General features: G+C 53.0%; 1 protein-coding gene across 1 annotated transcript in view; it reads right to left on the bottom strand.

Annotated features, from left to right (window-relative positions):
• Positions 1-12,693, bottom strand: part of PFKM (phosphofructokinase, muscle) — a 58,237-nt gene that overhangs the window by 14,620 nt on the left and 30,924 nt on the right. Inside the window, exons 5-15 of the mRNA XM_065419335.1 lie at positions 11,201-11,390; positions 9,857-10,022; positions 9,247-9,291; positions 7,757-7,865; positions 6,555-6,650; positions 5,899-5,991; positions 4,017-4,142; positions 3,259-3,323; positions 2,519-2,582; positions 1,630-1,776; positions 309-379 (exon numbers count right to left, since the gene is read on the bottom strand). Coding sequence (XP_065275407.1) covers positions 309-379; positions 1,630-1,776; positions 2,519-2,582; positions 3,259-3,323; positions 4,017-4,142; positions 5,899-5,991; positions 6,555-6,650; positions 7,757-7,865; positions 9,247-9,291; positions 9,857-10,022; positions 11,201-11,390 — 1,172 coding nt within the window. The remainder of the gene's footprint in view (positions 1-308; positions 380-1,629; positions 1,777-2,518; positions 2,583-3,258; positions 3,324-4,016; positions 4,143-5,898; positions 5,992-6,554; positions 6,651-7,756; positions 7,866-9,246; positions 9,292-9,856; positions 10,023-11,200; positions 11,391-12,693) is intronic.

Raw genomic sequence — 12,693 nt, 5'->3', positions numbered from 1 at the left:
GGCCCAGGACCTTACTGTGCTAGGTGCTTTACAAACACAGCAAAGACAGTTTCTGCCCCAAGGAGTTTAAGTGATTTCTACGTACTTGGTGGACCAGAGAATGTGGCCCCTAAGACCTAATCTCCAGAGGTGCTGAGCTCCTGCGGTGAACGCTGATTTCACCTGGAGTTGCAGCAGGTGGTGCCACACGTCTGAAAATCAGGCCTGCGATGACGCTGATCAAAGCATGTATTTGATACCACTCTGGTAATAGTATCTTGAAGGACACGCAGGTAGCTAGCTAGAGGAAGAATGCTTTAGTGGGTTACCTTTTTGTGCCAAGTTTCGATCCACCAAGCCCAGTCCAGCCACCTACGCCTCCCCAGCCAATCTCTTCCACCTGGTGAAAAGGGAAGAGAAGAAAGGAGTTACGAAGGGTGGGGCTATTTGATTTGCCAGTAATTTGCCAGTAACAATGGAGGGAACAATTTCCCTACATGGAAACAAGGTGGGGACAGTGGAAGTGACTCATGATGGGAAACTGCACCTACTGAGCCCAAAGCACATCTTGAAATAACTATTCCCCCGTTTAGAGAGTAAGCAACTGATGTAGGTGTGAGATTTTGGGTTTGATTCTCCAGTGCCCTGCATCCTGTGAGGTCATTTACCCTAGTGCTTCAGAGGCAACAGACAGTGAGGCTGGTCTGTCCAGAGCAGCTCTTACCGGACGGAACTTTCCTAAGCAATTTGAATCGTGTCCTATGGCAGTGGTCTCCAAACTTTTTTGATCGCGCACCCCTATCAGTAAAAAAATTTTGAGCACGCACCCCCTGCCGCGCCGGCTCTACCATTTTTGCCAAAGAAAAAAAAGCCGCTCGGACTCCCGCCCAAACTGAAGACAAAGCAAAAAAAAAAAAAAAAGCAGCGCTCCTCCTGCCGCGCACCCCCAAGGATCCTCTTGTGCACCCCACTTTGGAGACCACTGTCCTATGGGACTGCACCCGATGTCCCCCACGTATGTATAGAGTTAAACACCTTTCAAACACCTTCAGGAAGACACGTTCAAGATCGTTATGTATAGTTCTCAGAGCTGCATCTAACCAGAATCCCCATCAGCACGGACATTCTTTGGGACACGCGTGTGTCTTCTGGAGACGGAAAGGCACCACTGGGCTGAGATACAGATACTGCCCACAGCAGCCTTTGATCCAGTTTCTCTGTCCACGCTGCCTGGAAGCCCAATACTAAACCAGGAGCCTTTTCTCTTTCACTTTGATTGTTCACGCCATAACCCCGCCATGTTGAACATCACCTGACTAGGGCTGGAGCCTCGTCATAGGCTCCCCCGTTCAGGAGGATCCATAGCCTCCATGGGCTTGCTCCAGCCTCTCTCTCTAGATCTCCACACCTCTAGCACTACCCTTCTCCAGACACTCTTGCCACATGTTGTGGAAGAGCCTTCTCTTCTGAAGCTGCCGCTGTCTGGAACGGCCTCCCTATCTCATCAGCCCCCTGTTCCGCCTCAGATTTCCCTCCTCTCCATGGCTCTGAATGTTCCTCTCCTGCTGTTGGTTGTCAGGGCTTTTTACTGCGCATGGAGACTCGGTCTGGAGGAAGGATGCTGGAGAGCTGCCTTGTCCTAGATGGTACCTGTCCATGGGCGAGACCATCAAACCCATCGTGCACAGCCAGCATCTTGTGCCCATGGATCAGCCCAATCCTGACGGCCGCCCTCACGGCTGCGTTCATCCCGGAGGCTGGAGCGCCGACGTTCATCACGGCCAGGTTATACCCGCTCTGCAGTGGGGGGGAGCAGGAGATGGCATTGAGAAAGAAACAGAGAAAACGGGAATGCTCCCCAACTGCTGAAATAAGTGGGGAAAGGTCCCACAGCACCAGTACAGCAAGGCCCCGGGGCACTGGCACAGATGTACAGCTTTGGGCTCTCCCATAGTACAGACCCGTAGCCTTGCATTGGCACAGCCACGTGGCCCCACAGCACGCTGAGGGTCTAGACTAGTGGTGGGCAACCTGCGGCCCATCAGGGCAATCTGACTGTGGGCCGCGAGACATTTTGCTGATGTTGACCATCTGCGGGCACGGCGCCCCGCAGCTCCCATTGGCCAGGAATGGCGAACTGCGGCCAATGGGAGCTGTGGGAAGCGGCGGCCAGCACGTCCCTGTGGCCCCCCGCTTCCCGCAGCTCCCATTGGCCAGGAACGGCGAACCGCAGCCACTGGGCGCTGCGGGGGGCCATGCTTGCGGATAGTCATCATCAGCAAAATGTCTCGTGGCCCGCAATCAGATTACCCTGATGGGACGCATGCAGCCTGCGAGCCACGGTTGTCCACCAATGGTCTACACTTTCATTTTCAAAGGGGCCTGGGGCATTAGGCGCCTAATTCCCATTGAAAACTAACAGGGAGGGTTGGATGCCTATCTGCCTTAGCCTCCTTTGAAAATCCCAGCCCTGATGCATACACAGCTGCGCAGACCGTAAAGAAAACGGACGAGGAGCCACCTGTTGTTTGTTTCGTACCTTTGTAGAGGGTGGGCGCACGTGAGCCAGCAACTTGTAAACGTTCCAGTTATTCTGGAAGCTCCTGCAAGAAAGGAGGGGGGAGTCAGATCTCAAGGCCAGAAGAGGCCATTCTGATCATCTAGTCTGACCTCTTGCATCACACAGACCGGAGAACCTCTCCCAGTGAGTCCTGCATCCAGCCCATATCTGGTGGTTGAGCTAGAATATTTTTCATTTCAATATTCCAGCATTGATTTAAAGACTCCAAGCAATGGGGAATCTACCACGTTCCTGGGAAAGTTGTTCCAATGGTTAATTCCCCTCCCTGTAAAAATGGGCACTTTTCTTTTTTGTAGTAGATAAGCATCTTCATGCTGTGGAGGAAGCTGCGAGCTTCGCCTACATGTAAGTCTCCCAATTAAGCACCATTAGAGGAACGCTGGTTTCTTTTCAGTGCAGTGTGGCTTAGTAGCTAGAGCACTGGACTGGGACTCAGGAGATTTGAGTCCTGGCTCTGCCACTTGCCTGCTGTGTAACCTAGAGCAAGTCACTTCACCCCTCTGTGCCTCAGTTTCCCCATCTGTAAAATGGGGGTCATAATACTGACCTCCTTTGTAAAGCACTGTGAGATCTGCTAATGAAAAGTGCTAGATAAGAGCTAGGGATTATTTATTTATTATTATTATTATAGTATATTTAGAGCCACAATAGGTCCCTGACCCTTTAAATATCTTATTTTAAATAGCTCATTCACTCACCTTCCTCTCAATTTAACAGCATCGTCAAATCGTCTCTCATTCATTGCTGTCGTGACATCTTTGGTCTGTGAGGAGGAAGCAGCAGGAAAAAGAAAAGATCTAAAGATCGGTATCTAAAAATCTCATTTTAACTCGACTGCAATCCCAGATGGAAATTGAGATTAAGCACAAGCAGGTCTGGAGCAAGGCACTACGGGCCTGGGCTGTATGTTAAGATCAGAATCTGTTTTCATTTAAAAATACTATTCCTGGCTCTCGTAGATGCACAGAAAAGCTTGGAAATGTGACCTGAGACTGACCGAGGTCTGCTGGAGTCTGCAAAGAGCCTGAAACAAGAGCTCCAAGAGGTGTGAACTGCCCCATTCATCTTAAATCTGAAACCTCCCTTAGGAGAGGTGGGGCCATGCCCCAGGGTTGGGGGGACAGGACATGAGCCTCAGACACTAGATTGCCTTAATTCATACCTGCTCTCCAGCAGTTCAGCCAGTCAACATCAGGAACACTATGATACCTAGAGAACACGGCCCCTGGTGATGTCTAGGTGGATGGCAAGTTGTCATCTCTGCTACTGATTGGCTAAGAACTGCCCATCTGTTTTAAAGCATCTATTTGTATTATTCCCATCCACCCTCTTGTTAGTCTCATCCACCAGTCTTTTAAACTGTAAGCTCTTTGGGGCAGGAGCTGTCATTTACCACATGTTCGTACAGCACCTAGCACATTGGACGTGGTTGGAGTGGAGGGAGGGAAATACTCACCACTTGGACACACTCCATGAGAGGCAGGCGGACAGCTTGGTTCCCGGACAGGCTGACGACACATGCTGGGGTATCCGGGGTCCCTTCCAACAAGGCCATGACTGCTTCCACCCCCATTCTGCTTCCCTGAGACACACAGAAGGGGCTTTAGTCCTTGATGGCTCTATATTTCCTTGGACATCCATATTCCATGCTCCCACTTATACCCTCAATACAGATTCCCCTGAATCAGTCCTTAGGAAGAACTTAAAAAAACCGCACTGTAACATACGGATAAGTAGATCTCGTCCCCCAACCCTACCATTGGTGGCTAGTCTACATAGAAGATAACAGCCTACTACTGCTATCAGGTAATGGGGCTACTCCCTTTGTTCTTTCATTTGGAGCTGTAGGTCACAGGTTCAATCCCTACTGATGAATGGAGGGTGGTGGCCCTTTTTAGGACTGGTCAAAAAAATTGCCATTGAAGCTGTTTTTTTAATGTAAAATCCGTTTTTCAGCTAAACTAGTTTTTTTGTAAAAAGTGTCTGCTTTCCAGGAAAATGTTGATTTTTCATTGAAAAAATTAAATATCCAAAACCGGAAATATTTCAGTTCTAAAATGCAGTCGTGGTGCTTCATGGGCGCTGTAGTTTGGGTGTCTTATTCCTCCATTCCCCTCTCTGGGCTGGGCTCGCCAACAGGCCTATATTTCCTATGATGCACCAGGGCCATGCGACTGCCATGAGAGAGAGTCCAGAGGAGAGCAACAACAAAGATAAGTGGTTTAGAAAACCTGACCTCTGAGGAAAGGTTGAAAGAATTGGGCATGTTTAATCGAGGGAAGAGAAGGCTAAAGGGGGTCATGAGAGCAGCCTTAACACATAACATAAGAACGGCCATACTGGGTCAGACCAAAGGTCCATCTAGCCCACTGTCCTGTTTTCCGACAGTGGCCAGTGCCAGGTGCTTCAGAGGGAACGAATAGAACAGGGCAATTATTGAGTTATCCATCCCATCACCCAGGCCCAGCTTCTGTCAGTCAGAGGTTTAGGAACACCCAGAGCATGGGAATCGTGTCCCTGACCATCTTGGCTAGTAGCCATTGAAGGACCGATCCTCCAGGAACGTATCTAGTTCTTTTTTTAACCTAATTATACTACTGGCCTTCACAACATCCCTTGGCAATGGGTTCCACAGGTTGACTGTGCGTTGTGTGCAGGGGCAGCGCGTGAAGCTTCCCCTTGGGGAGGCTAGCACCCCTGCCCCGCCTCTTCCGGCCAAGGCCCTGCCCCTGCATGCTGCTCTTAACCCGCCCCCCATGGCCCTGGCCGGGACTGCAGCAGAGCTCTCAGCCCTGGCCAGAGCTCCAAGCCCAGAGCCTCTTCTCCCCCCCCGCCCCCTGTCTGGGGGCCGCAGCGGAGCCTGGAGCCCCTCCCCCCCGTCTACTTGCAGCCCTCACCATTCACCCCCCCACTGTGCCTCTTTTCCCTGAGGCCCCCCCCCGCGGCCCCGAGACTGGAAAAGCTCCATGCCCCTGCTGGAGCAAGAGCTCCTCCAGCCCAGGGGCCGGGGAGATTTTTCCGTGGGCCCCAAATTGGCCAGGACCAGTGTGAAACACTGGTTAAACAGTGACTCACTGGAACAGGTTTCCTAGGGAGCTTGTTTTTAAGACAAATCCCAGTCAGGGATGATCTAGGTGTGCTTAATTCTGCCTCAGGGCAGGGGGATGCACTGGATGACCTCTCAAGGTCCCTTCCAGCCCTGTGTTCCCATGACTCTATGCTCTGCTCTGGAGTCCCCTGGCTCTGTCTTGAGGGAAGGCCGCAATGGGGGTCATTAGGGTTTGTAAAAGGATCTCAACTAGAAGGAGAAGCATGGAGGAGATAGCAAATGTTCATACCAGGATGCGGTCAAAGGCAGAGGGGGTCCCACCACGCTGCACGTGCCCGAGGATGGTGACTCTCGTGTCATAGCCAAGGCGTTTAACAACCAACTAAAGGGAAGCGAGAAAACGACAGAAGAGATTCATCTTTATCTCAAGAGTCCAGACTGTGACATGAGTGAACATGCAACAGCAGAGACCACTGGAGACTAAGATCCGGGGGCCAGATCCTCAGCCTTCAAATGGAGCCGTGCCGGGCGATTGACACCAGCTGAGACTCTGCAACTGAGGGTGGTTTTAAAGCTTTCTGCTAGCGGAGCCCTGTCTTGCTCAGCCATAATGTCTGGCTAGCTGTGATCCAGCACAAATGCTGGACAGCAAAGAGTACCAGCAAATCTTTAAGGCCTCCAGGCCCTCCAAATCTCGTTAAGGCAGCCATGTGGAAGGCCGGAGGCTCCTCATTCCATTCGGGCATCTCGGGCAGCACCAAAGAGGGATGCACTTTTGGGGCCATATCTATAGCTGGGGTAAATCGCCAACACGCCGTCGAGCAATGCTGCTTTACAACCGCCGACGAGCTGAGCGTTCGTGGTAATTTGAAAGCAGACAGGTGCATTCTGGGAGATCACGAGAGCACAGGAGAGAGCACAGAGCTGACCCCAGGCCCCACTCACGTTTTTGATGTCCTCCGAGGTGATGGGTTGGCCCTGCTTGGTGATGGCTCCTTCAGCCACAATAATGATGTTTAGTCTCGATCCCCGGCCTCTTGTCTGAAGGAAAGGAAAGGAGAAAGCAACCCATTGATGTAACGTGTAAAATTGCACACTGCGGCTTGGAGTCACCCCCTTGCAGGGGACAGAATAGGGCCAATGCACTGCTCTAGTCCCACTTACAGCCGTGGGCTGAAGCAGGATCTAAGCAGAACTCTGGGTGCTAGCGAGGGCTGGCTGGGAACCCAGAAGTCCATTCTGTGAACAGTTTTGAGCTGTCGACATTCTTGTTCCACGTCAGAACAACGCCGAGGCCCTGCCTGTTTTTTTGTGAACAGAGACTGATCCCATGATCAGCATATGACAGCGCACTCACCGCTGTGGCCAATCGCCTAGTGGTTAGGGCACTCCCCTGGGATATGGAAGAGCCTCGTTCAAAACTCTGCTCTGCCGGATTCTGGCAGATCAGATCAGTGGGCTACTCTGGGGTGTCTCTCTCCAGAAAGGTTTCAGAGTGGTAGCCGTGTTAGTCTGTATCAGCAAAAAGAACGAGGAGTACTTGTGGCACCTTAGAGACTAACAAATTTATTTGGGCTAAGCCCACGAAAGTACTCCTCGTTCTCTCCAGAAAGCCCATCCAGGATGCGAGAAATGTTTTGTCACAAAATTCCTGACCAATTAGCCTTCCTGTCCCTGGGAACTCCTTCCAGCAGGAGACCGGACCAAATGGAGAAGGGAAAGCATCGAGCTAAATCTAGCTTCAGTTCGCACATGGCCCCCCACTACCACGGTATCTGAGCGCTTCACAATCTTTAAGTAGATTTATGCTCACAATCCTCCTGTGAGGTGGAGCCGTGCTATTATCCACGTGGGGAATTTCAGGCACAGAGAGACGAGGGCTCAGGTGTTTCGGCATCTAATTCCCAGTGATGTCAGTGGGAGTTAGGCACCTAAATACCTCTGAAGAGCTGGGCCCAAGTGACTTGCCAAAGGTCAAACTGGAAGCAGTGGCAGAGCAGGGACTTGAACCCCAGGATCCGACCAGTCCCCTAACCACTAGACCAATGTCCTTCTCAGAGCTTGACTCTTGAGCGTCCTAGCATCCCAATCCGGGATCAAGTCTGTGCAAAGCAGGAGTTGTCTACGAGACGTTTGGCTGGGGTTACCTCGATTAGCCTCCTGCACAAGTGTTCCTCCCAGTCATCCTCAGGCGGAGATTCGGGAATGAAAACCCAGTCGGCACCACAAGCCAGGGCCGTTATGAGAGCTAGGTAGCTAAGGCGAGAGAGGAGGAGGAAGGTTAGCGAGCCAGGGGTGTGCTGCGAGTTTTAAAGTTCACGCCTCGCGCTTAGCAAGCGGAGAAGCTGCCGTTGATGGCAAGGGCTGGAGGGAGCCGTTCTGGAAATAACTGCTTGCCGGTTTTAAATTTGCATGCAAAAAAACCCTATTCCATGCAGTTCTGTTCGATGCCCTGGGGCACCCCGAGTTCCCTGGCGCTCTGTTTCTCTTCTGAACTAACTCTGATGAAATTTCAAACCTCCTGAAGTTTTGGGGGACAATCGGGGGGGGGGGGGACCACGCTGCAGACTGAGCTCCCTCAGCTTCTCCTGGGGGACATCTACCCTGGTGCACAAGGGGCCCTGCCCAGCTGAAGGGCAATTCAAGCCCTATTATGGGGGCGTATGTGGGATTGCAGAGGGACACCAGCCTTGTGCTAGGGGAGAATTCCACCTGCAGCCAACTTAACAAAACTCTTATACAGCCACAGATCTCAAGGTCAAAAGGGACACTCCGCTAGGCTGACCAGACAGCAAGTGTGAAAAATCGGGACGGGGGGGTGGGGGAGGGGTAATAGGAGCCCATATTTAAAAAAGCCCCAAATATCAGGACTATCCCTATAAAATCGGGACATCTGGTCACCCTACATTCCGCTGAGCCCCAGAATTTCAGCCTTGACTTCAATGGAGCGACACCATTTTACACCAGCTGAGAACTGGCCCACTGTCTTCAATGGGAGCGGGATCAAGCCCCCGAGCCTCACGACGTGGGGACTCGCCGTTTTCCCTTCCCTGACTCAGCCTTTCTTCTCTCCAAACCGGAGGAGCTTGCCCCGCTGTTACGTTTATTAAACAGCGAGCGAGTCACAACCTTCACTACCGTCTGAACTGTAAGACTAATGCTGCTTTTTAGTGGCGGCACAGTGACTCGCCTAGGGCAAGCAATGCCCCTGCAGCCCGCGTCATCAGAGAATCCCATCTGAGTCCTAGCTGGAAAGAGGAGACTATTATAATAGTGGGTGAGAGAGAGAATGCAGAGAGGCAGTACTAGGCCTAGACACCACTTACATGTCATTTAAGCCCTAAGGGCGCATAGGCCTCATGCTGGCCCCTGCGCATCAGGATCAGTTTCACCCAGCTGGATTACAATTAAGAATGACTTTTTTCCACCCTTGGGTTTTCACTGGTTTCGTGGGTTGGAAAGACAGGCGGGATGGCTTGCCCCTTCCGGCCCATCTTTTCCTGCGATTGGCCCCTCTTTCTAGCCTCTCCACTTCCTGTGAAGCAAGGACCCCGCCTCCCCGTGCGCTGGGCCAAAGGGTCAGGAGGTGGCAAAAATGCAGAACCGTTAAACGCACAGAGAGCAAAGATTTACCCACCCGCAGTGACGGCCCATCACCTCCAGCACAAACGTCCTCTGGTGACTGCAAGAGACAGGAGAGAGAGTGCACCCAGCAGTTACCGCAGTGCAGCAATACCACAGATATATCAACCTAAGTAGCAACAAGGCCTTAATATTGTGGAGACGCAGCTGGGTCCAGTGGATCAGGGCAGAAGACTGGGATTCAGAAGGCCTCGGTACTATACCTGGCGCTCCCGTGTGACCTTTGGCAAGTCATTTCTCCTCCTGTGTTTGTCTTGATTTTGCAGATGGTCAGCAGTTGAGGGCTGGGACTGGTTCCCACCACGCATTTGTGCAGCACCTCGTTATTAGCATTATTAATAATCATCTGTGTTGCATCAGTGCCCAGGAGCCCTAGTCATGGATCAGGGCCCCGTTGTGCAAGGTGCTGTACAGACACAGAACACAAAACCTAGTGCAGAAAGGCAGAAAGCTGCCCTGTAATGACCCAGGGTGCTAGGCAGGCTGGTCCACCCCGTGATTGCAGTGTGGATGTACCCTTAGACTCTGGCATCCCAACACCCCTGCATCCCACCGCCGATGCTGAAAAGGAAGAGGTGAGTTGCAGACCCGCCCCCAGGCCTCACCTCTGGGCAGTCGTCGTTATAGCATCGACTATCTCCATTATCCTGTGAAGGGCAGAGTCTGTGCCTATCGTCATGTCCGTGCCGCAAAAGTCGTTATCGATGGAGCCGACCATTCCTACAATGTTCAGGTGACTCGAGTTCTTGGCTTCCTCTGCCGTGACGCCACCTGCGGAGAGATTCCACGGGCCCCTTGGAACGCTGACGGTCTGCGGTGAGCTTATCATTGGGCGATGCACATCAAGGCCCTGAGCCAGAGCCCAGTGAATTCAAGGGGCTTTGGGTAAGGCCCAAAGTCACAGAGTTTAAGGCCAGAAGGAACCACCAGCCCATCTAGTCTGACCTCTTGCACATCACAGGCCACAAAAGGCCACCCCGCCACCCCCGTACCAAACCCAGCAACGAGACCAAAGCAGTACAGTCCTCAGGAGACTGAACTGTTGTGGGCCACAGGCAGAGACCAGAAGGGACAGAGTGTCCCCCCATGCCCCAGGCCTCTGCAATGGCAGGGGATTGATTCAGTGAGATACACACAAATGATCCTGGCAAGTGACCTGTGCCCATGCTGAAGAGGAAGGTGAACCCCCTCCCCCCAGATCCCTGCCAGTCTGACCGTGTGGAAAATTCCTTCCTGACCCCACAAATGGCCATCATTTAGGGTCTGAGCGTGCGAGCCGAGCCCCTGAGAAAGAATTCTCAGTACCACCTCAGCGACGCTTCAAACCTGTCACTTCCTGCTAGAGCCGAATGAGGAACAACATCTGGATGGAAAAACAGGGGAGGGGAAATGTTGTTTGTGAAGTTTTTTTTCCACTTCCCAGCAAGCTCTGCTGTCTGGCATTTCCACGCCCTCACCATCTTTGCTCCACTGTGGTCTGCTTGGGGATGTGCGTAGGTGGGGAACCTGGGAGTGACACACGTGGCCAGACGGGTGTCCTGGGACGAGACGCACACACTAGGAGGTGTCTCCGGGAAGGGAGTGCACTGGTGAGTGGGTGTCTTTGGGGCGGGAGCTGGGGAGATGGCATGCACTTGGGGCCATAGCATGTCCCTTGGGGAGTGCCTGGGGCTTCAGGGGTGGAGAGGTCATGGGAAGCTGGGTGACATCGCAAAGAGAGCAGGGCCCAGATCCTCAAAGGTATTTAGGTGCCTGGCTCTCCTCAGTGGAAGTTAGGCACCTGCTTTGTGGATGGGGCCCAAGTGACTGAGGTAGCCAGTTATTTTGTAACTAAGATCAGGGGAAGGAGGAGGCCGTGCAGCAGAATTACTGGAGCTCCTGGCCACACTCCGGCAGGCTGGAAAGCTTAACCCCCTCCCACTCCACCTATTGCTTTGTCACCACGGTACCTGTTTTAACCAGTTCCACTAGCAAACTGCTCCACTCGGCCCGGAAGGTGTCTGCTCCGGTCAGACTGCCGTCTCCCCCGATGACACACAGGTTGGTGATGCCTCTCTTCACCAGGTTGCGGGCGGCTTTCAGACGACCCTCGCGCGTGCGGAAGTCCTGGCACCTGGCGCTTCCAATTACTGTGCCGCCCTGGGATGGAGGCAGAAGGCGGGGGTCAATAAGGAACCCCCAACATCCAGAGGGTTGTGTGGTCTGTCGCAGGAGCTGATGGAGGCGTGGAGGCCAGCAGGTTGCATGTCAGAGTGGATTCTCAGTGAGACTGACATGGGAACAGTTCTGGTGTCCACATTTTAAAAAGGATGTTGACAAATTGGAGAGGACGCAGAAAAGAGTCACAGGGCTGGAGAAAAAAACTTAAAGAGCTTGATGTGTTTAGTTTATCAGCAAGAAGATGGAGAGGCGGCTTGATTACAGTGTAAAAGTACCTTCCCCGGGAGTGGGCTCCCTAACTAGCCAAGAAAGGCAGGACAAGTACCAAGGGCTGGAAGGTCAAGCCAGACCAATTCAAATTCAAGGTAAGGCACACATTTCCAACAGTGAGGATGCTGGAGCAAACCTCCCCAGGGAAGTGGTGGACTCTCCATCCCTTGCTACCTTCAGATCCAGACTGAATGCCTTTCTCAACGATGCTGTTGTCAAACGTACGATATTGGCCTCAACACAGGGGTGAAATGTAATGGCCTGGGCTATCCAGGAGTCCAAACCCGATGATCGAATGGTCCCTTATAGTCTTAAACGCTGAATCTATCTTGGTTACGCCAGGCCTTGCTCTTTACGCTGGCACTTTCCTGCCAGGCAGGCACCCTAGTAGATAGAGGCATAGGCGGCGACTCCGTGGGTGCTCCGAGGCTGGAGCATCCACGGGGAAAAAATGGTGGGCAGCCCCCATATCAGCCCGCCCCTCCCTCCCCCAGCGCTTCCCACCCGCCAGCAGTCCCCGTGGATCAGCGCCTCCCTGCACTTCCCGCCCTCTGCGAACAGCTGTTTCGCGGTGTGCAGGAGGCTGCGAGGGACAGGGGAGGAGCAAGGATGTGGTGCGCTTGGGGGAGGGGGTGGAGCAGGGACGGGAAGAGGCGGGGCGGGGGTGGGGCCTTGGGGGAAGGGGGGAAGTGAGGATGGGGCCGAGCACCCCCCAGCCCTTTGGAAAGTCAGCGCCTATGAATAGAGCTGCTATGATTCCACTACCATGAGGAGCGCAAACTACATCCTCCCCCCGCCAACCCCACTCCCCCACTGTGGCCCAGTCCTCGGCTGGCGGATGCTCCTGTCAATGGGGAAATAGCCACACTCCATTCAACTAGCCTGCTCTCGGCTGAGACACAAGGAGGAACTGGCAGCTTTCGCGAGGGGATAGCGTGTTATCTAGCTAAGGTACTACCACAGAACCGTAGGATTAGAGGGGGCTGCAAGGGGCAGCTAGTCTAAGCCCCTG

This window comes from Emys orbicularis, chromosome 19, assembly GCF_028017835.1.
Source record: "Emys orbicularis isolate rEmyOrb1 chromosome 19, rEmyOrb1.hap1, whole genome shotgun sequence".
Taxonomy (NCBI): Eukaryota; Metazoa; Chordata; order Testudines; family Emydidae; genus Emys; species Emys orbicularis.
Note: the sequence above shows the minus strand (reverse complement) of the source record. Positions and strands in the feature narration are given on the sequence as shown.